At 48.8% G+C, this 21,558-nt stretch overlaps 7 protein-coding genes across 10 annotated transcripts; 4 read left to right on the forward strand and 3 right to left on the reverse strand.

Moving 5' to 3' along the window:
- The first annotated feature begins 80 nt into the window (after nucleotides 1-80).
- LOC6554601 (ferrochelatase, mitochondrial) lies at nucleotides 81-1,895 on the forward strand. Its single transcript, XM_001981000.3, has 5 exons — nucleotides 81-215; nucleotides 269-647; nucleotides 901-1,002; nucleotides 1,057-1,378; nucleotides 1,437-1,895. Exons 1-5 carry the CDS (start codon nucleotides 179-181, stop codon nucleotides 1,749-1,751), a joined length of 1,155 nt encoding a protein of 384 aa, XP_001981036.1. The 5' UTR covers nucleotides 81-178; the 3' UTR covers nucleotides 1,752-1,895.
- Nucleotides 1,896-2,132: 237 nt separating this feature from the next.
- On the forward strand, nucleotides 2,133-5,432 carry LOC6554201 (riboflavin transporter 2). Of its 2 annotated transcripts, none has more exons than XM_001981001.3 (2): nucleotides 2,133-2,689; nucleotides 3,759-5,432. In XM_001981001.3, the coding sequence occupies exons 1-2, from the start codon at nucleotides 2,574-2,576 to the stop codon at nucleotides 5,104-5,106; spliced, it is 1,464 nt and encodes a 487-aa protein (XP_001981037.1). In that variant the 5' UTR covers nucleotides 2,133-2,573; the 3' UTR covers nucleotides 5,107-5,432. The 2 variants fall into 2 exon arrangements, with proteins under 2 accessions (XP_001981037.1, XP_026831994.1); XM_026976193.1 differs by lacking the exon at nucleotides 2,133-2,689 and adding an exon at nucleotides 2,881-2,927.
- Nucleotides 5,433-5,542: 110 nt separating this feature from the next.
- Nucleotides 5,543-6,782, reverse strand: LOC6555024. 3 transcript variants are annotated; one of them, XM_026980314.1, is made up of 2 exons: nucleotides 6,562-6,782; nucleotides 5,543-6,434 (listed from the first exon to the last, which is right to left on the reverse strand). In XM_026980314.1, the coding sequence occupies exons 1-2, from the start codon at nucleotides 6,605-6,607 to the stop codon at nucleotides 5,701-5,703; spliced, it is 780 nt and encodes a 259-aa protein (XP_026836115.1). In that variant the 5' UTR covers nucleotides 6,608-6,782; the 3' UTR covers nucleotides 5,543-5,700. The 3 variants fall into 3 exon arrangements, 2 of the variants coding, with proteins under 2 accessions (XP_026836115.1, XP_026836111.1); XM_026980310.1 differs by having other exon boundaries at nucleotides 5,543-6,461; XR_003407860.1 differs by having other exon boundaries at nucleotides 6,433-6,466; nucleotides 6,562-6,603.
- An 83-nt stretch (nucleotides 6,783-6,865) lies between these two features.
- On the forward strand, nucleotides 6,866-12,478 carry LOC6555025 (DDB1- and CUL4-associated factor 5). The gene is made up of 7 exons (XM_001981003.3): nucleotides 6,866-7,519; nucleotides 7,587-7,770; nucleotides 7,910-8,176; nucleotides 8,236-8,510; nucleotides 8,570-8,700; nucleotides 8,753-9,449; nucleotides 11,651-12,478. The coding sequence occupies exons 1-7, from the start codon at nucleotides 7,303-7,305 to the stop codon at nucleotides 12,094-12,096; spliced, it is 2,217 nt and encodes a 738-aa protein (XP_001981039.3). The 5' UTR covers nucleotides 6,866-7,302; the 3' UTR covers nucleotides 12,097-12,478.
- LOC6555132 lies at nucleotides 9,511-11,328 on the reverse strand. The gene has a single exon (XM_001981004.1). It carries the CDS (start codon nucleotides 11,326-11,328, stop codon nucleotides 9,511-9,513), a length of 1,818 nt encoding a protein of 605 aa, XP_001981040.1.
- A 21-nt stretch (nucleotides 12,479-12,499) lies between the features above and the next one.
- On the reverse strand, nucleotides 12,500-18,471 carry LOC6555112 (bromodomain adjacent to zinc finger domain protein 1A). The gene is made up of 6 exons (XM_001981006.3): nucleotides 17,897-18,471; nucleotides 16,056-17,304; nucleotides 13,632-15,997; nucleotides 13,397-13,572; nucleotides 12,907-13,339; nucleotides 12,500-12,843 (listed from the first exon to the last, which is right to left on the reverse strand). The coding sequence occupies exons 1-6, from the start codon at nucleotides 18,016-18,018 to the stop codon at nucleotides 12,744-12,746; spliced, it is 4,446 nt and encodes a 1,481-aa protein (XP_001981042.1). The 5' UTR covers nucleotides 18,019-18,471; the 3' UTR covers nucleotides 12,500-12,743.
- On the forward strand, nucleotides 18,455-21,517 carry LOC6555122 (methylcrotonoyl-CoA carboxylase subunit alpha, mitochondrial). The gene is made up of 7 exons (XM_001981007.3): nucleotides 18,455-18,806; nucleotides 18,922-19,687; nucleotides 19,751-20,257; nucleotides 20,318-20,609; nucleotides 20,665-20,852; nucleotides 20,916-21,087; nucleotides 21,146-21,517. The coding sequence occupies exons 1-7, from the start codon at nucleotides 18,766-18,768 to the stop codon at nucleotides 21,274-21,276; spliced, it is 2,097 nt and encodes a 698-aa protein (XP_001981043.1). The 5' UTR covers nucleotides 18,455-18,765; the 3' UTR covers nucleotides 21,277-21,517.
- The last annotated feature ends 41 nt before the right edge of the window (nucleotides 21,518-21,558 follow it).

The following is a 21,558-nucleotide window of genomic DNA, read 5'->3' on the forward strand; positions in this document are numbered from 1 at the left end:
TATTTGTACTACTGTTGAGTAATAGTTGACAGCTGTTCCACATAGATGGCGTGATAGTTACCTCTTTACAGAGCTCTGTTACGTGCAACGCAAGAAACTGTAGTATAAATCACATTTTACCAACTGGTAACACTATTCGTCACCGGTGCAATAAATTCGGGTCAATTTAAAAAGAACTATGTTTTTGCATAACACAAGGCTGTGCCGAATGGCAAGTGAGTATACGAGTTCAACAGTTTCCATGCCGTATCTACATATTCCCCCACAGGTGGTCTGGCAGGGAGAGTGCGCCACCTGAGCGGCCAGAAACCAAAAACCGCGATTCTAATGCTGAACATGGGCGGTCCGACGCACACGGACCAGGTGCACGACTACCTTCTGCGTATTATGACCGACCGGGACATGATCCAGCTGCCGGTGCAGAGCCGTCTAGGTCCGTGGATCGCTCAGCGCAGGACGCCCGAGGTGCAGAAGAAGTACAAGGAGATCGGCGGTGGCTCCCCGATCCTTAAGTGGACCGAACTGCAGGGCCAGCTCATGTGCGAGCAGCTGGACAGGATCTCCCCGGAGACAGCGCCTCACAAGCACTACGTCGGCTTCCGCTACGTGAATCCCCTCACCGAGAACACGCTGGCCGAGATCGAAAAGTGAGTGGGGTCGGAAAATAGAATAGAGTGATGAAAATATCCCGAGGGTATTGAAATTGGACTACAACATATGTTGTAGTACATTATTCCTAGTAAATAAGTTTGTATAGACTTCTGATTACGTACTCGAATGCAAGTTTTAAGTTTCTGCTATTATCAGTTGACTCTATGACAAACCCCTACCTGGAAATTTTGGTTTCCTAAAGTACACAAATTTTTTACCATTAAATTAAAACTTTTAACTTGATTACAGCGACAAGCCAGAGCGCGTAGTTCTCTTCTCACAGTATCCACAGTACAGCTGCGCCACCTCCGGATCCAGCTTTAACTCCATATTCACCCACTACAGGAACAAGTGAGTTGAGAATGCACCGTTGCAGCTGTATGTTTGATCCCTTCATTACTTTAGTGATCTGCCCTCGGACATTAAATGGAGCATAATCGACCGGTGGGGCACCCATCCACTTCTAATCAAAACGTTTGCCCAGCGAATTCGTGACGAGCTGGCCAAATTTGTGGAGACGAAACGTAACGATGTAGTCATCCTCTTCACTGCCCACTCCCTTCCCCTGAAAGCTGTCAACCGAGGCGACGCCTATCCCTCGGAGATCGGTGCTAGCGTGCACATGGTTATGCAGGAACTTGGCCAGACGAATCCCTACAGCCTGGCTTGGCAATCCAAGGTGGGCCCGCTACCCTGGCTGGCGCCCGCCACCGATGATGCCATTAAGGTGTGACTTCCATGCGGGAATTCCATTTCCATCCACTAAATCAAGCCCATCCTTATAGGGCTATGTTAAGCAAGGCCTGAAGAACTTCATCCTTGTGCCCATTGCCTTCGTGAATGAGCACATCGAGACGCTGCACGAGCTCGACATCGAGTACTGCGACGAACTGGCCAAGGAGGTCGGCGTGGAGGAAATCCGTCGAGCTGCAGCGCCCAACGACCACCCGCTGTTCATCGACGCCCTGACAAACGTTGTGGCAGATCATCTGAAGTCCCAGCAGTCGGTCAACCCCAAGTTCCTTATGCGTTGTCCCATGTGCTCCAATCCAAAGTGCAGGGAGAGCAAAAGCTGGTACCGACAGCTCTGCTCGAACTAAGCAACCAAGGCGTGACAGGCGTTTTAAGTGCTGCAGCTGGAGGAGAACATTTATGCATTCATTTGGGTTTCTGGGAGATTGGTTTTCACATACTGGTGTTCATTACTTTCCGCTTTAATTAAATACACTGTTAAACAGTAGAAACAATGCACAGTTGGCTTAGGAGCTGGAGTTGGATAAACATCTATAAAAATTGAATGCCAAATTGTATCCATCAAATGGCCAATGCCAAACGAGTTTGGAACCAATACACCCTTCTAGTAAAACAGTTTACGAGTTCGAAAACCCATAACAAAGCAGTTACGATGTGTGAAGAGAGAGACAGTATTTTAAAATGTTCTCTTAGTCGCGCTCTCTTTGTCGCACGTGCGACGGTTTCAGTATTTTTTCGCCGGACGAACAGCTGTTCGACGTCAGTTTTATTCTGCCTTCCCCCCAATCCGATGTTTATTAAATCAAATTCGACGTCTGAGTTTTCAAATGGCTGACAAAATTTGCGAAAGCTGGTCGTGCTCACCTCCAGTCGACTCCTTCTCCTGGACACTCCTGCATTTCACATCCTGTTGCGCCGTCAAGGGAACTTCCCAGAATATTGCATAATTGAGGCTCCCGGCCCTCAAATTGGAATTTCGACTTCGTATTAATTGACGGCTCGCAAGGAAATTAACCTGCCAATTGCCTTCGATATTCCACACTACGCCAATTGAGCCGTTGATTTTTAATAACTACCCGAGGCTCTTTTGACCACAGTGGCCCGGATCGAGAAATCTAATCGCCGCAGGGCCCATAAAACAATTTGAAGAGCCCACTCCGACTCCGAATATGAGCAGGTACCAACGGGGCCGCGGAGCTGGCAGCCCCACGAATCCAGCGGGGCCAGTCTACGGCGTGATCTCGACATTGGACGACGCTACTCGTAGTCCCGCGGAATTCGCCAGGTAAGCGACTAAGTACTGCTATCAGGTTTTGTTTACGCTTCTTTCGCCTGAAGAGCGAAAACCAGTTTGGAATCAGGCTAAAAAGCTGCGGGCGGGCTTTCTTTCCATCTTTTTCTCCAACTTTGGCTGGCATTATGTTTTACGACCACATACAGCAACTTTAACTATGGTGCATTCTTTTTAATATCAGCTTTCCGTGCCATAGTTTAGTTTTGGAGTTTTCAACTTGCATGAATTTGTAAAACAAAATGATCTGTTGGGATCCACTAAAATATTCAATACATTTGTTTTTATTTACTCCTGTTTATAAACTTAAAGATACAATGACTGTCTGCTAAGTTTCCGATTGTGATTCTTATCGTCTTCAGCCAGATACGTGCAGTCATCGGCACTCCACTCGAATGGCCACAAATTAATTGAATTACCAGATTAGTTGGGGATCGTATGTGACCGACGGCACCCATTTAATATCAACTGAAAATAGGATTAGCGCAGAGATATATCCATTTTGGTATATCCCCAAAAGAAATCAAAGTTGATACTGGGCACATTTATCGCTGTGCAAAGAATAAGCTCAATCTTGTAGATGGAATAAGTGCATTGATGGAGTGCAATATGAGCTTTTTCTTACTTTTAAAACGCGGGCGATTTCGGTTGATTTTACACACTTTTTAGGAGATTGCCGTGAGGCTTAAGATTATATATTATTATATTACATATGTATGTACTTTCGTTCGTGTGGAACGAACGTGAAGCCACAGAACCACTTTAATCGTATGCACTTGGTTATCTGTCAAAGAGACAAACATAATGAGCTGTAAATACCATATGCTTGATAATGATAATTTTTAAGGCTTATCTGAACCATTCAGCGAAAAGCCCGTAATTCTGATTTGGGTACCATAAACCTAGGCAAATTGCATTATTAGGTTTCTTTAATCATTATTTTTAAGAACACGTTGGATTCGATTACATTTAGACATTTTTTAATTATTGCTAGAAGTTTATCGCCAGATTCAGGTCTCAGATATACTATAGGTGCCTATCTAATCTGATATTCTTTTTACAGGTGCCCCTCTCCCGAGTCCAAGAAAAGTGAGCTGAGCTTGTTCCTTAACTGGGGAGGCCCCAACAAAAATATGGAGATCAGCTCCAAGCCAAGAAACCGCAGCTGGATCGTCGACGTGCTGGCCATCTTCTTTGGCATAGGCACCTGGCTGGGCGTCAATGGCACCTTCATTCAGCTGCCCCTGCTGGTGGACGAGGCGCCAGAGGGCTGGAGTCTGCCCTCTTACCTAAGCGTTATGGTCCAGATCGGCAATTTGGGCCCACTGCTCTACACGGCCATCCAGAAGTACTCGCCGAAGAAGCTAAATGATGGTTGGACCATTCACGGAGTGCTCCTCGTGGGAGCCATATCGTGCTTGCTGACGGCGTTCTTCTACAACCAAACCGCTTCGGTGGCTGGCACGGACCACAGCCTAGCCCTCTTTTTGCTAACCTGCTTCACGGCGCTGAATGCCTGCACCAGCTCGGTGCTTTTTATGCCCTACATGGGACGCTTCAAGGAGCAGTACATGGTCACCTACTTCATTGGCGAGGGCCTGAGTGGTCTCCTGCCCAGCGTGACGGCTTTGATCCAGGGCATTGGCGATAGTGGCGACTGTGTACTGGTCAACGTAACCGAAAGCGGAGATGAGGTCTACGAGCTGCAGAAGACACCTCCGAGGTTCGATACCCGTGTCTACTTCCTCATTCTTTTCGCGCTCATGGTGCTAGCCTATGTGGGGTATACGCTTCTGAACTCCCTTCCATTGGCCAGGAGGGAGTACGCCGAGGTGACCGTCAGTGAGGGCAACAAGTACGTTTACGGAGAGGCGGATAACCAGCCAAAAGCGGAGAAGCTGAGCAAGGGACAGTACACATACCTGCTCCTGCTAATCGGTGCGATTTCGCTGTTCAGCAACGGAATGTTCGGCAGCATACAGTCCTACTCCAGCGCCCCGTACGGAGGCCAAGCGTACCACCTGGCAGCCACCCTCAGTGTGATAGCCAATCCGGTGGCCTGCTTCATGGCCATGTTCCTGCATTTTACCTCCCTGCGGCTTATCACGGTGCTCTCTATCCTGGCGGGTCTGTTGACCAGCTATGTCTTTACCACGGCGGCCCTGAGTCCTCTTCCGCCTCTTCACGACCAGACCGTGGGCGCCGTACTCGTGGTCACCGCCTGGACTTTGCTGGTGGGGATTGTGAGCTACACGAAACTGGGAATCACCACGGTTATGCGGGCGCAGGGCGGACAATCGCTGGTCTGGGTGGGCGCCATTACGCAGCTGGGATCCGCCATTGGAGCGGTGGCCATCTTCTTTGCTATCAACTACTCGGACCTCTTCCAGGCCGCTCAATCGAACTGCTAACCTCGGCAGAAACTCCACGGAGCCAGAATTTCCAGGGATGCCTCGCGATTTTATATATGCTAGTTTAGTGTGATATTTTAATGTGTATGTGCACCTCAAGTCACAATGAAGACAATACCTAATTACCTGAAGTCGCGCCTCTTTTGCACAACAATTTGCAGTGGACTTGCAACAGTTTGTAGTTTTAAGCACAAAGTGGGTACCAACATAATGTATAAAACGAGAACAAGAGAAATAGGGGAAGTAAGCCACTTTGGGAAGCTAGAGTTTTAATATTGATGTTAAACTTTGGCACTTAAGTAAAGCATTTTAAAAAGAAAACGTAATCTAATTTCTTTCTTTCTTTTAACTTAAAATCCAGCAACAGCTGAGTGCAGCTATGAAATTCAGCTACATATCTCAGATATGAAATCAGTTTCCTGCATCATACAAAGCATTAGAATACAAATTTAAAATGGTATATTTATAGTGATTTTGTCTGTCGTCCTTTACAACCATAAAACATGAAGTATTACTAGTCATTGAAAAGATACTCCGAATTGCAACTCATTTGCATTCCTTGCTTTTCCAACTTGCTCTTTACCAGTAATTTTTTTAATGGTCGGCCTTCATATCCACCTCCGCCTGTTCCGCCTGCTCCACCTCGCTGTCTATGTCACCCTCGTACCCCGAATTGGTTTTCGAGGCAACGGGAAGGGGCTTGTGTCCACTGGACTCGAAGGACTCGTCCAGGCTGCAGCAGCTGCAGAAGCACTCCTTGAAATGCCGGCAGGTGTCCCCCAGCTTCTCGGGGGCTTCCTCTAAGACCTTGTTGAAGGCCTCGATCTTCTCGCGCAGGCTGCGACTGGCACTGGGACACCCGAACAGTTGACTTCCTGGCGGAGACGGCCGTGGAGACTCGCTGCCAATCTTCTCTAGGAGGCCTAGAACCTTCTCCAGAGACTCTCGGGCGCGTTTGAAGTTCACTAGGCTCTCTCGCAGGACTTGGCTGTCATTAAGGTGCTCGAACTCCCCCAACAGGTCATGAATCTCCGCCATGTCAGAGGGCAAACTTATGCCCGCCCCGGCGGCGGTCTGCGAGGCGTTCACCGCACTAACCGTCTCGAATCCCACGATCAGGCGCTGTATCTTGGTGGCCGAGTCCTGGTGGCCGCATCTGGCGAACTGCACCATGCTGTTCACATCGTCCACCTCCTTGAGCAGCTGCACCGACGACTGTACAACCTTCTGGTGCTCCTGAACGCCCTGTCGCAAGCGGTGCTGCAGGCTGCGAAGGTATACGCCTAGTTGACGCACCCACTCCTTTTCATCGACATTTTGCAGAAAGACTGGGAGGAAATCAGAATGAACTAAATCTACCCTGACGACATTCAAAAATTTATGATAGATGAAATATGATTATGATAGATATTTTAAATCTAATATGCTAGGCTGTGGCTGAGTAGAAGACCTTACCGGGTATTACATTTTCGGTCTCTGGTGGTAAATTACTGTCGGCCATTGTAAAACGCTTGCGTCACCTAGGGATTCAAAAAATGACTATAAATTTTGAAAACTGCTGACAAAAGTGATCTAATTTTAAACTATTTTGACTGACTTCATTCTGATACCAATGTAAATCTCTAAGGTAAATTGATTTGAGACGTGGTACGCCGTTGGCAATCATTCAGTTGGTAGGGTCCATCTCACAGGGTCGCGTATCTCCGACTGGAGCCCCGGTGACTTTTGCACCATTTTCGAGCACCTTGGTCCCACTGTAGCTGGCTGGGCAAACAGCTGTTCGTTGGTTTCTCGGTTTGTATACTTTCTGCCTTGGTTTTGATTAGGGAGCGATGCGAAGTGATGATAAACCCGTCGAAACGAGTAGTCGCAGCTCTCCATAAAGTACATTTATGTGTTCGCTATTCTGGCTGATTTTCACAAACTGCAAGTAAATGATTTTAACGTGCTTCTCTGCCCTTTAAAAGTGCGCAATTGAGGGATTGGTTTGATGCGAGGTAGCGCACTGCGGTTCCAGTTCGAAGCCCCATCGTTTACTGAAAAAAAGAACGGCACCACCACAGTGAGAGCGATATGCGTGGACCTAGACCGCTGCCCCGCTGGACACCACAAAAGAACCTGAATCCTAGTCCCAGCCACTGCAAGTGCAGCCGCTCGACCTCCGTGTGAAGAAACCCAGTTGGTGGAGCCTGCAAAATGAGCCTGTGGCGGAACCTGCGCTCCCTGGAAACCCGCAATCTGGACCTGGCCCTCAGCCAGCGGGAGAACCAATTGGTGGCTGGCCACCTTCCCTCGGCCATTTTCCGCGAGCGCCTGAGTGCGGCGCAGAATCTCTACCAGCGCAACCTAACCGGCCACTACGGATGTGTAAATGCCCTGGAGTTCAGCTCGGGTGGTCAGTTCCTGGCCTCAGGTGAGTGGAGAAACCTGTTGATAGCCTGCTGCTCTCCCAGCTAATCAGTGCCTTCCTCGACCACCAGGAGGCGACGACAAGAGGGTCCTGCTGTGGAACATTGACCGCGAGGTTGTGTCCAAGCTCGGAAAACCGCACTCCATGAACGAGAAGCATGCCAGCAACATCTTCTGCCTGGGCTTTGACACCCAAAACTCCTACGTCTTTTCCGGAGGAAACGATGACTTGGTCATCCAGCATGACCTAGAAACGTAGGTTCCAATGCCATTAACGGGGACTGACTTGATGAACTCTGAGCATTGAATTCGATTTTTTCATACTAACTGATTTCAATTTATCTAGTTAAATATTTATGCTAAACAATAACTGGTTATATCCTTCTTTGTAAAGAGGGAAAATCCTCAACCACTTCTCGCACGATGGACCTGTTTATGGCTTGAGTGTAGACAGGATCAGTGGCCATCTGCTAAGCGTGGCCACGGAGCACGGCGAGATCCTAGTGTACGACCTGAGGGCAGGCAAGTCCGAACCGCTGGCCCTCGCCAAATTCAAGACGCCCTTTAACGCCGTGGAGTTTCACCCACTGAATGGCCATTTTCTGGCCACTGCCAACGCGAAAAGGGGAGCCATGCTCTGGGACCTAAGACACCACCAGCAGTAAGTTTATCATACTATTTATCGCATCTTGTCTTACTCACACACTCATTGCGAACCAGGCCCCTGTGTCAGTACAACTACATCCCGGAATCACCGAGCTGCATGAGCGTGCGCTTCAATTGCAACGGCACCCTGCTGCTCACCCTGCACCGCCGGCTGCCGCCGATCCTGTACAGTCCGGGAGCCCCGGAGCCGGTGGCCACCTTCTACCACGACGAATACTTCAACTCCTGCACCATGAAGAGCTGCACCTTTGCGGGGCCGCAGGACGAGCTGGTGGTCTCAGGCTCGGACAACTTCAACATGTTCATCTGGCGGCTGGACGGAGTGGACTGTGAGTTAGCTAGGATATTCAGCTTGCAGATTTCTTGTATGACTCTTGGTATTTATCAGTGGATGAAAAGAACCAGTGGATGGAGACTACGCCCATAATTCTCGCTGGCCACCGTTCCATCGTAAACCAGGTGCGATACAACCGCGAACGCTGCCTACTCGCCTCCTCTGGCGTGGAAAAGATCATCAAGGTAGGTTGGGTAGCCTTATATCGCTCTTAATAATAAGAAAATCGAAACGTAGCTGTGGAGTCCCTTTGCCCAGCAGGGCTGGGAGGGCTCCCTTACCCAAGCCGAAGCTCTGCCCTACTGCACACGCGCATTGCATCGCGAGTCGTCGGATCATGTTTCCCAAGACTTCACTGCCCGCAACACCGACGAGGACCAGGTGATGCTGGCCTTCTTCGACACTTTGGTGCAGCGCGAGCTGGAGTCGTGGAGCACCATGGACAATCAAAACAGCTCTAAAAGCAGCACAGACACATCCACGTGCAGCGAGGTCAGTTCACCAACCGAAGAGCCCAGCGACGAGGAGCGCGATCAGGACTGGGATCCGGACCCTCAGACTGACCGGGACCAACCCGAGGAGCATGTGCAAGAGCAGGACATCGACACGCCCAACGTCAGCGAACTGAGCTGGCAGACTTATCCGAACCGAATCTTCTACCTAATCGCTAAGAAGCGCCGCGCTCTACTTCAGTTGGCGGTACGGGGCACCACTCGACACCCGCGCAACGTGGACCAGTTGCTCCTGAGGCTCCTTGGCGAGCAAAAGCAGGCTGCCACGCAGGCGCGGATCAGCGATTGGCTTGAGGAGACGCACCGTCTCTTCGGCGACGACGAGCTACCCACCACATCAGCGGAGGCTGCAGCCCGGGAGCAGCGACGACGAGATGGCGTTCTGCTCTGTCGAAACCGTAGGACACAAGAATCTAAAATAGGTGAGTCCGGTAGCGGTACACTACGTAGACTTTAATATAACTATAGTCTTTAATTGGGTTATTAAATCTTGTTTACTGTTGCTCGTTTGCGCCGCAACAAAACCTCCGCCATGCACACAATAGCTGCAAGTAGACATCCAATAAAGAGGGCGTAAAAGGCTAGCTGGACGTCGGACAAGGTGAGCACCTTCCACCGCCCGACGTCTAGTTGGGCCAAGTATTCGGGGAACCGTTGGATGCTCCATTTGGCACGCTCCTTGGCCTCCCCTGTCCACAAATTAACGATGCCCCCGGCCACGAGGCGCAGTACGATCCGGTTCACCTCCTCCAGATAAGGCGAGGGACGCGGCAGGACATAGGCAATGTGGTAGTTTTTGGGGCACTCGGGGATTTTGTGCACTTTCTTAGTCATCACGTATCGTATATCGTTCAGCTGCAAGCTAGCGGACCGGGTGACGCCCGCGAATCCGCCTCTCTTGGACACCATCTCAATGAGTCGCTCCTCGCCCTCGGCCACCAGCATCATCTTGGCATCCAATCGGCGATAGACCGCTGAGTCGTGGCCATAGAAGAGATCATCCTTAAAGGCAGGGTGTTTTATATAAATGGGCTGGCCGGATTCATCCAATTCCCTCAAAGTATTAGCATCCCGGTAGTAAAGAGGTCTTATGTAAACTGTGGCCAAGCTGGACTCGAGCAAGGCTCCAAAAATCACGCTCACCAGACACAGAGAAGCCACAAAGATGCGCTCCGAGTGAAAGGGCGGAAAGCGACCCACATTCACCCGCACCCAAACGACCCAAGTGTCGATGAAAATGCGTCGGGCGGCTCCGAAGTAACTGGTCTTCGTGATCCGTGCACCATCCGGTATGCGTTCAATGCGTAGAATTAGATTTAAGGCTCTCAGGATGAGCCAGACGAGGGTTCCTAGCAGGCCCACTAGCAGGAAGCATAACCACACGTCCGCATGAACCGCGAAGAGGGGCAAAATGGATTGCGGAATTCTCTGTGCTTTTTTCACGTACAGGCAGAGGTCGTCCATGTAGACGGCCGCACTGAACTGTATGTGCGTAGTAAGGTAGTCCTTGATGAAGAAACCGGCAAAGATGATGTCCACCTCGCCGCGGTGAGCGCGACCCACGCCGCCACTATACTCGCCATTTGGCAGGCGACCTCCAAAAAATTCATCATCCGGCCACAGATACTCAGCCGTAAAGTTCAGTTGCCTTGCCACTGTTTTGGCCAAGTTAGCATCCGCTCCTGACACACTTAGAACCTTTTTGTTTTCGCCATCTCCAGTCGCACTGGAATAAACTGAGTCGAAGATGTATATCCTCAAATGGTAACCCTCCAGATCCTTGTAGATCCTTCTATAGGTTTTGGCATCTTGAACCACTACTACACTCTGCTTGAAGGGATTATAGAGGAGCACACTTTGCTGGCTTATTTGAACGTAGTAAATCCTACTGTGTCCGTGCTGAAGCCACACATCGGCCGCAAAATCCCTCAAGATTACATCATCCTCAATTGTGTTATTCTCTAGAGCCAATATATAGAAGCCATCCGTGTTGACCAACCTGGTCAGGATTTCCTGCATTTGATGTGCGTCTTCAAAAACGAAAAAATTATGTCTTAATACTTCTGCTCCTGTCGGTGCTTCCTCTTTCTTCACACTTATTTTTATGGAGCTCTTTTCTTGCACCATCAAAAACTGGACAAGATCGAGGTCTCCGTCCTCGGGGCTCCTTAGATGCAGTTCCAGGCCGCCCTCGAGCTGTTGTACAATGGAGCTCAGGAGTAGCTTGTAGTCCGTGTTATTGGCCTGACCGAAGGCTCCTCCCACTAGCGCCAGCATAATTAGCTGCAAAGTCGTCGCCATGTCAGGCGTTACTGAACCGTCGACTGAGATTGTGGAGTACAATAGCATAGGTTCGGGACACAAGGGTGCAGGTCGACTGACATCCTGTTGGACAAGTGGACAAGTGTTTGCTTAGTGTCAGAGCCATTGACACCTGAGGGCGGACTGCTGCCTCCAATTATTGGCCAGTATCTGGGGTTTGTTGACACAACTTGACTTAGCCCCATGCAACCTTTCGGGATGTATGGATATGTAAGTTGTTCGGCTGAACCGTTTTTCCTTGTAGTTCAACAACTTTTGCCCAATGAACATTTAAAAAAGAAAAAATTACTTCCCTTTTTAGTTGAAACACCGAAATCCAGAATGGGTCAAAGAAAACGAAAGCGAAAAGTAAGGAGGCAGCCCTTTCAAGCCACAAAACATAGGAGAGCGACTGGTCGACCACGTACCACCGAGCTGGACGGGAGCAGCGCTTCAAGTGACTCCGAGGCTAACTACGACTCCGATGAAGAGGAGCCCTCGTCAGGGGACAATAACAACAACAATACCAATGAAAGGGAAAGCCTCCAAACCGACGATGATGGCGACAATTCCTCCACAACTTCGTTAGCCTCCATGGAGGCCCAGTTCTCCCAGGCGCCCAGCACCGCCAGTTCTTTTCTTTTTCACCAACTGGAGACGAACAACAACAGCCAGCTTACGTCCAACCAAAATCACAAGGCAGTGAATGGGCTAATTCCGGATATTTGTAATACTGAGTCAACAGCATCCACTTCGTCGTCCATGTAGACTGGACCATATTGAAGCCAAGATTCCTGTTTTAAACATCTTACCTAGCTTAAATAATGTTTTCATAAGGAAGAGCACTACTCACTCTTACTTTTAATGTCCACTGAAACACACATACTGTGTAGCTTAGCTTTCATAGAAAGTAATAATCACAATGCAGCATCCACTACTTTGTTACTCGATTTAGAAGAAAAAACCAAAAAAGTTTCTGTAAAGCGAACCGTTTTTGCACTCGAATGTTTTAAAATCTGGCAAACTTCATCCAACCATTTTATCTGCGTTTATAAGGAGCTCAGCTATTCTGAAACTTGGAAATATTAAATGGCTTTCAGATGTACTCTAAACTTAACACGCCCAACAACATTGATTTATGAAATAAAATTTAATTTACTTATTTTAGATCGGTCGCTTCATTTATTGATTGTGGAATTTTCGTAATGTCTACAATAATTTATAAATACAAGTCTCATAAACCAACAGAAAAGGATTTTTTGCATATGCGTGTGCTGAACTTAGAACTGGCATGCACGAAAACAAAATAGCTTTAAATAGACTTAATATTTGTGCTTAAACATAGATTGATTCCAAATACGGGTTAGAGTAGGCTAACTAATTTACACGATATCTGGAGGAGATCAGCGTCCGGCTCAGCAAGCTTCGACTTCCCCGTTCATATCGCTAGGCCTAAACGGCAGCTGCATGTCCTTACATCGATCGATCACGAATCTCTCAAGTTGACAACCAGCGCTGGAACGGATTCAAGATAGGGGTTTAGGCAAGGCCGCTTACGGATCATCCTGATTTACTCACTCGTATATTTCGTTGCCTTCTACGTTGTACAAATCGCAGTTTCTGAACACCAACTGAATATCGCTGAGCAGCTCCTCGTTCAGCTGGTAGGCGCCCATGTTCAGCTTGGACTTGATCTTAGCTAGATCCATGGGCGTCTTGATGATCTGATGGTAGTCGGGAACCTCCGACGTCAGCACTGGTCGCAGAAACGGCCAAGCGGCTTTGTGTTTCATGATCTGCTCTAGCAGATCGTACAGGGCGGCACTGTTCAACGGCAGGTTCTCGTTCGTCCGACGGCCGCTCCTACGATGGTTATTGTTGTTGACGCTGCTGTTATTATTGTTGTTGTTGCCGTTGCTCGCGCGGGCGGACTTCTCGATAGATAGGCGCAAAGAGTTGCGGGGTCGCTTGGATTTTGGCTCCTCCTCATCGCGGTCATCATCACCATTCACTAGAGAGATAGGAGTGATAAGTGCGCTAGTCATCAAGGGCACTCTTGTGGACTTACTGTTACTGTGCCGGCGCCTGGGTCGTTGTGGCATCGGCTTGCATGTTTTGCAAACGTAATCTGTGCGCGGCGGCCGCTTGAGGTGGACGCATTCCAGGTGGAAGAATAGTCGGCACTGCACGCATTTGATCTCACCGCCGTCGTAGAAACACTTCTGACATACCTTCTCCTCATCGCTGTGGATTGGCAATGGATTCATTACTTTATTTAACATATATAGCCAGTTTTAACTTACGACTCTTCTCCGACCGTATCTTCATCGGCTGTTAAGGAAGCGTCATCGCTGATGTCTTCGCTTTCAACGTCTTCCTGAGCAGCATCTTCATTCTCCTTTGATGTAAGTCTCCTGCCTGTTGGCCGTGTGCGGGAACCCCTTAAAGTTCGACCATTGGCTTTAGGAGATGAGGGTGTGGAAGCCACACTCTCGTCGTCCTCAGCGTCCTCATCGGCTTTATCGTTCACGTGCTCCGCGTCCTCATCCGTCATATCGCCATCCTCTTTCTCCTCCTCTTCTTCGTCTGTAGCTTCATTATCCTCCTCCTCTTCTACAATAAACCTGCGTTTCTTCTTTGCCGTCTGCTTTTTATCCCTTTCGTTTTGACCGTTGTTGAGACCCAGACCTTTCACGCAATCATTGCAATACCAGTTGCCCGTTGGTACTGACCTCAGCTTAGGCTTCAGGCAGAACATGTGAGTGCCAGCGTTGCATTCATCGCAGAGCAGCATCTTCTCCGGATCGCTGCCACGCCGGCAGACCTTGCATAATGACTTATTGGTAGAACGCCTCCACTGAATGCAGTCGTGCAAGATGTTTAGGTGCAGAAAAACTTGAGCAAAGCTTGTACTTTCCATTAGCGAAACTTCCCACTGGTGCAAACGCGAGTCGCAGGCAAGCTTTAAAGCCTCCTGCTTGGGGTCCCACTTCTTCATGCCGTAGGGTTCCTTTAGGAACCGCTTTCCAATAGCCTGCTCCACTTGGAGAAGGGCCGAGGCCATGTTATGCACGGCGATGGGAATCGAGACGGCATTCGTAGGCTGACCATCCTCATCCCCGCTGTCCGGTAGGGATTCTGTGTCTGCAGAAGCTGCCAAAAACAACCCGGGATCGCGATACGGCTTCCTGGCATATTTACCTAGCAGAGCTCCATCATCCTCCTCGTGACTTTCGTGGGACTCGTTGTCAGAACCTGTCTCATCTTCCATTTTACCGCCCGGGCCCCACTGCAACTTGCACTGAGCGTCGTAATTGCCTCCAAGCAAGTCATTTCGCCACTTTTCCATATCCTTGACTTTCAGCCGTCCGAGATCGCCAGTGTAAATATCATTTTCGAATTGAATAATTCGATCCACCAAATGCAAGCGCATCACTTCGTTTAAATCGGTCCCGTTTGGTAACCCAAAGTTTGCTTCTCCGTATTTGCGGTGAGTTTCAGATTCCATCGCCGCAATAAACTTCTTGCGCATTGCTTCGTTTTCCAGGCTAAGCAAGTCCACTGGGCAGGTCTTAACATGCTGTTCGATCAAGGAACGTAGAACGGAAAGCTCTTGAAGGAGTTCGGATTCACGGAGACCATTGGGATTGAGAGCCTTGATTAATTCATCGATCTCCTCGGGTTTGTATATATATGCCCAACGCTGCCTTTGCCCATTTCTCGAATCATGCACAATACAAGTTCGTTTGTCCCCACTACACATGAAGAGCTCGAAATGAGTGGGAGCCTCTGGGGGATCAGATTCGACATCCATGGGTTCTGCACTGCCGTTAAGCCGATGCTCCTGGTTCTCCTTGTTCTCCAGAGAGTGCTTGGCCTTTTTCTTGGTCCTCTTATCGTCGTCTCCATAGAGTTTGAGTAGGTATACCCTTAAGTCCTTGCGATTCTTTGGCAATGCAGCCTGCTGGCGAATTTCCATTTGAGACTTATTCGTTGGTGGTTGCTCCAAACAAGTGTCAAGGCTGTCCGGCGAATGCTCGACAAAGATTCCAGGCATGGACTCCAAAACATAATATTTTCGGTAGCACCTATCCATGCCCAAGTAAACCAAAAAATTGAACAGTTGCGAATGCAACTTCAGCATCTGCAACTCGTGCTTGCGATGTTGGTTATCCGATTGGGCGTGCAGCTCGGCAATACTCTTGTTCAATTTCTCGACCAACGCTTCCCTCTTCTCAGGCTCAGCGCCATGCACCTCCAGGTGGTGCGTATGCGTTAGTTTTTTCCTGTTTATCTCTACGGCGGCTAATCGCTTGTTTTCCCCGACAACTAGAGCTCGCAGATCTTGCTTGGCCTTTGCTATTTGCTCCATACGCTCCTCAATCAAGTTAATCGTCCCCGAGTAGGTCAGAATTTGCGACATCAGGCAGCGAATCAGAAGCACTATATCCTTAAACTTAAGCTGATATACGGAATGGTTTTTAAGAGTGCGCAGGATGTGCGAGTGTTGCAGACGTAGTTCCAGACCGGGATCTTCTTTTGACGAGTAGCCATTCCGGTACATGACTCTCCAGCGCTCCGCCTTTTCATTGACAATAGCTCCAGATCCAAGTAGATGCAGGCGCAGCACTTCACTCAGGGTCAGTGCATCTAGTGGTAGCTCATTTACCTATTGGGAAAGTAAAATTAGTTCAAATAACACACGTTTGTACAAGCAGAGTATTAACCTTAAAGGAAAAGTGCCTCTTGGCGTATAGGTGACTTTTGGCGGCCTGCGCCATACTCCAAAAGGGTTCATGAGCTTGGGCAGCCCGATCGAGGTAGGTCACAGCACATTCCTCCTCCTCTTCCTTTTGCAGATCGAAAACAGTGCCAAGTAGCACGAGGAGGATGTCCGATAGCGGACCCGCAATCTCACGGGCAGACAGCGCTCGTGTCATCTCGTAGAAGCTGAGGTTCTGGCGGAACACCTCGATGCCGGACAGCAATCCTGTGTACGTGTGCATAAACTCGCGCATCATGAAGGCATCACCCAGGAGGTGCTCAGGCAGCAGTGTGACGATCTGTTTGTAGCGAGGCAGGACTTTCTGGTCGGTTCGCTCGAGGTCGTCCGTCTTTTGAAGCAGCAAATTACATTCGTTTTCAACGCGCTCCATTAACTGTGCCTTCTTTTCCGCCTTTTGCCTCTCCAACTCGATAAGCCTGGCCTCTTTTTCTCGCTTAACTCGCTCCATTTCCTCGGCCAGGGACTTAGCATCAGACTTGGCCTTCGCCTTGGACTTTGCAGCCGTCGCTTCATCGGCGACAATATATTTGTTTAGAGTGGATTGCTTCTTGGCGTCTTTGGCGTCTTTTGCGTCAGGCTTTTTAATCTTAGCGGGCGAGTAGCGCGGCATTTTGCCAATGAAAATGGTCGAGAAGCTTACGCCAGGATCCGTCACGTACTGCTTGTATGCCTCTGCCTTGGGTCGCAAAAGTCCATCCACCCGGGATACATTGCTCTTAATGAACATATTTAGGTTTTCCAGGTTGAACTCCAGGCGCGAGCGACGCAACTGCTTAAAGGGCAGCTCAAGCTCCGCGCTGGGATCGCCCTTGTTCGGTCGAAGTCTGTAGAGCAGGTTGTCCGTGTCCTCGTAGATCCCGTTGCCTGGTTCCGGCATATTTTTGTCCAACTTGACACCCACCACCGTGTAGGTGGCGTTCTTCTTACCCTGCACCGAAACCTCCTCGCCGATGAAGTAGCGCTTGCGCAGGAATTTGGCCACTATCATGTTCAAGGTGTTGACCGCCGACTGGTGGGCGTGCTCCACAACCAGGAGGACGGGTGCCCGAAGGCTCTGTTTGAACTGCTCCATCTTCTTGCGGGCTGCCCGCTCACTTTTGACCGCCTCCTCGAAGGTGAGGTTCTCCTTGCCGGTGGCCTCGCACTGCCACACGGTCGAGTTGATCACCATTACATGCCGGAAGTAGTTCCTGGATAAAGAAAATCAGTCGGTCAGTGTGATTGATACAGTTCTCTCTGCCAAGGGGTTTAGCTACATAAGATTCTGACTCAAATACGATTCAGTAAATAGGTTTTACTATTTATTTTGATATAGCTCAAGCTTCTGAACTTAAAGGACGGAATTCAAAAGATTTAAACGAATTAAGTACGTTGCTTTTAGTTATCTATTATAATAGAATATAGATACTCAGCGTCTTCAAGATTGTTGATCTTAACGACGAAACAGCACGCATAGATCGAATTGGGTCAACAAATTCAAAATTCAAGAGAGCGCGCTCTGTTCGGCGCCAGGTGGCAACTCCGCTGCGAGCAGCTGTGCGGCGGCAGCTGTAATTTCTTCCCGCCACCGAACAGCGTTTTTTGCCTTTGGCCCACGAGACTCGCACACTAATGCACCCCTGCGACACACACACACACGCTGAATGCTGATGTACGGTACATAGTGTGCAAATGCTTTTGCAGCGTCGCTTTTGTTGTATACTTTAGCGCAGCGTCCACCGAAAACCGAAAGGCAGGAGAAGGGGAGGGGCAGTTGCAGGAATGGTAGCAGGATGCACTTACTCATAGTCGCGGAAAATGCGCTTTGTAATGTAGCAGCAGAAGACCTGGTCGTTGTCGTGGAATGTTTCGTTCTTGCCCTCCTTCTGATTCAGGTCGAATCCTTCCCGCTTGCAAATGGGCATGTTTGTTGATTTCTTGCTTTTGAATGTCCCAAATTTTTAATGACAGTCCTTGGAAGCACACGGCTAATACTTCACAATAAAAATAACCGCGGCGCAACTGATAAATTTTACAACGCCAAGCGACTAGCGCAAAAGGCGCCCAAATTTTCACGCCTTTCCGGAGGGGCTTTCGATGCAAACGGTTTTCCAGCGATCAGCGCGTTGAGTTCCAACCCAATTTTACAAACTGTCGGCGGACGACACTATTCCGGCAATTTGCACTATGTTTATGGCTGGCTTCCTCAGCATCAACTCCTTATATCCGTCTATTTTCTAGCGCACAAACTATTTTCACGCGCATATTTTGGGGCCTATCGCTCTTCGACATTCAACTATCGCCTATCGAGTTTTTGCGAAAGATGTTACCGAACCGCACGAGCGCAGAAAACCGTAAAGACGCGGTCGGATGGAAGTCGATAGTTCGATAAGTAGTAGAGAATAAAGTAACGGATATATTTTAAAGGGTTAGCACTTTTAGCAAGGAGCAAACTAGAAATAATATCACTTTCCTTAAAAATATTTATGAAATGAAGAAAAGTTAAATACAATATCTGTGGCCGTGCATCTCGGGGGTCGCCCATCTCAATTGCGCGCTTGTGTGTGTGTGTATGTGTGTGCTTGTGTTTCCAGCTGTGATAAGCGAAGATCGCACACTTGCTCTAAATAAACTGTATTTTGTATTTATAATTGCATTTAAATCTAGTAAAAATGTACGCGAGGCTGCTGCGAAACTTGGGCACTAATGTCAGGTGAGGGAAACGGAAATGATCAGCAGTGCGTTGTTAATGCCGCTAGAGCAATATACTTATTTCGCGCTCGACGATTACATAAACCTACCTACTAATTTGTTTTGGCTTGACGCAGGTGCTTTGCAACAGAAGCCAGTCCAAAAGTTCGACCGATCAGCAAGATCCTCATTTCAAATCGTGGTGAGATCGCAGTCAGAGTGATTCGAACCGCGCGCAAGCTGGGAGTTCGCACAGTGGCCGTGTTCTCGGATCCGGACGAGAAGAGCCTGCACACGCAGTTGGCGGACGAGGCGTACCGCGTGGGAGAAGCTGCCTCCTCCGCTTCTTATCTTCGCGGTGAACGCATCCTGGACATAGCCAAGCGGTCGGGCGCCCAGGCCATCCACCCGGGCTATGGCTTCCTCTCCGAGTCCGTCGAGTTCGCCGAGTTGTGCCAGCGTGAGGGCATCATCTTCATGGGTCCGCCCAGTTCCGCCATCCGGGACATGGGCATTAAGAGCACCAGCAAGGCCATAATGGCCGCTGCAGGAGTGCCGATCATCAATGGATACCATGGCGAGGATCAGTCGGATGAGTGCTTGCAGCGAGAAGCCGACATCATTGGCTTTCCCTTGATGATTAAGGCCGTCCGCGGCGGCGGAGGCAAGGGCATGAGAATCGCTGAAAAGCGGGACGACTTCCTCACCGCTCTCAACTCGGCTCGCACCGAGTCCGAGAAGTCGTTTGGCGACAGCTCCGTGCTTCTTGAACGGTACGTCCGATCTCCACGCCACGTAGAGGTTCAAGTGTTTGCGGACCAGTATGGCGATGCTGTCTATCTTTGGGAAAGAGACTGCTCCGTGCAAAGACGTCATCAAAAGATTATTGAAGAGGCGCCAGCTGTAAGTGCACTATAGTGCTATAGCTTCGGCTGGATTAAAAAATAATGCTTATGTATCCAACAGCCAGGCTTGTCGGAAGATTTGCGTCGTGAGCTGGGCGAGGCTGCTGTTCGTGCAGCGAAAGCTGTGGGTTACGTTGGAGCCGGCACTGTGGAGTTCATTCTAGACAAAGAAGATCTCTCTTTTCACTTTATGGAAATGAATACCCGCCTGCAGGTGGAGCATCCAATTACGGAAATGATTACGGGCACCGATTTGGTTGAATGGCAGATTCGCATTGCCGCCGGTGAGCCGTTACCCCTGAAGCAATCTGAGATTACACGGCGTGGCCACGCATTTGAAGCGCGCATCTATGCGGAAAATCCTCGCGGAGGCTTCCTGCCCGGAGCCGGACCTCTGCGCTATTTGACTACTCCCCAACCATCAAACAACGTTCGCGTGGAGACCGGTGTTCGGGAAGGAGATGAGGTGTCTGTGCACTACGACCCCATGATTGCCAAGCTAGTCGTTTGGGGCGAAAACCGCACGCAAGCGCTAAACTCCTTGGTTGCCCGACTGGGTGAATATCATGTGAGAACATTGACAATTTTTTACCCTGAAAACATTTCTCTAAAGCTAAACCAAATTTAGATATCTGGTCTGGACACTAACATCAAATTCCTCATCGACCTTGCATCGCATCCTGAGTTTCAGCTGGCCAATGTGCACACTGGCTTTATCGAGGAGCAGTTCGATACGCTATTTCCGCCAATTGTCATCAGTCCGCAGCAAGTCAGCCAAGCTGCATTGGCGCTAGTCTTCAACGAGTTGCAGGCAGCCTTTAGGAATGGAAAGAAAGATCAGGATCCATTTGCCGCCACCCCTAACGCTCGTCTTAATTACTCTTTGGTTCGCAGATATCACTTAAAAGCCAATGAGAAGGGTAAACGATATACATAAATTTTAAATCAAATTTGTGAGCTGATCTAATCTTTCAGTCTATTCTGTGGCTGTCAAGTTTGATGGCGAAGATGTACAAATTCAGGTGGATAATGGCGACTGGCAGGTGGTAAAGGCCGAGAGAGTGCAGGATGAAAGTCGCCTGAAAATTCGTGCCAATATCAATAGCAACATCACCACTTATAATGCCAGTATTGATGGCACTTCTGTCTGCTTGTTTTTGGAAGTAAGAATCGACTTTTCAATTGGTAGTACTTTGTATTTAATTAATTGTATTTACCTTTCCCAGAGTGGCAAGGTCGATTTTGAGCTAGCGCAGCCGAAATTCTTAAGTGCTCAGGCCGATCAACTTGGTGCAGGTGGTTCCCGCGTAGTGGCTCCCATGCCCGGCATTTTAGAGAAGGTGCTGGTAAAACCCGGTGACCAGGTCAAGAAGGGCGAACACTTGGCCGTGCTTATTGGTAAGAAAATATAAATTGAGATTATGCATTTCTTTTTACATTTTTTTTTGCATTTTAGCCATGAAAATGGAACACATTCTAAAAGCTCCCAAGGACGCCACTATCAAGTCTATCGGCGGAGCCGAGGGCGACAACGTGGCTAAGGGAGCGGCCGTGATTACATTCGTCGACGAGGAGGTTGCCAAGTAAAATGATTTGCTTCGAAACGTACCAGAGAGTTGTTGCATTTATAAACAAGATTGTATTCTAAATATTGATTAGCCTGCTTTTGCTTCAGGGATCACGAAGTGCATTTATTATCGTTAAGTAAAAAGCTGTCCATCTAATGGAATTTCGTTATCTTTGACCCATTAAACGTCTTAAAACTGTTAACCCAGAATGGTTTTTGCAGGCGAGTGAGATAGCCAAGGGTAATGGTTTTAAAAAGTGATTTATTTGTTTCATTTTCGCTGAATTTTAATGGCTGTATAC

Source organism: Drosophila erecta, unplaced genomic scaffold (assembly GCF_003286155.1).
Source record: "Drosophila erecta strain 14021-0224.00,06,07 unplaced genomic scaffold, DereRS2 tig00000000-arrow-pilon, whole genome shotgun sequence".
Lineage (NCBI taxonomy): Eukaryota > Metazoa > Arthropoda > Insecta > Diptera > Drosophilidae > Drosophila > Drosophila erecta.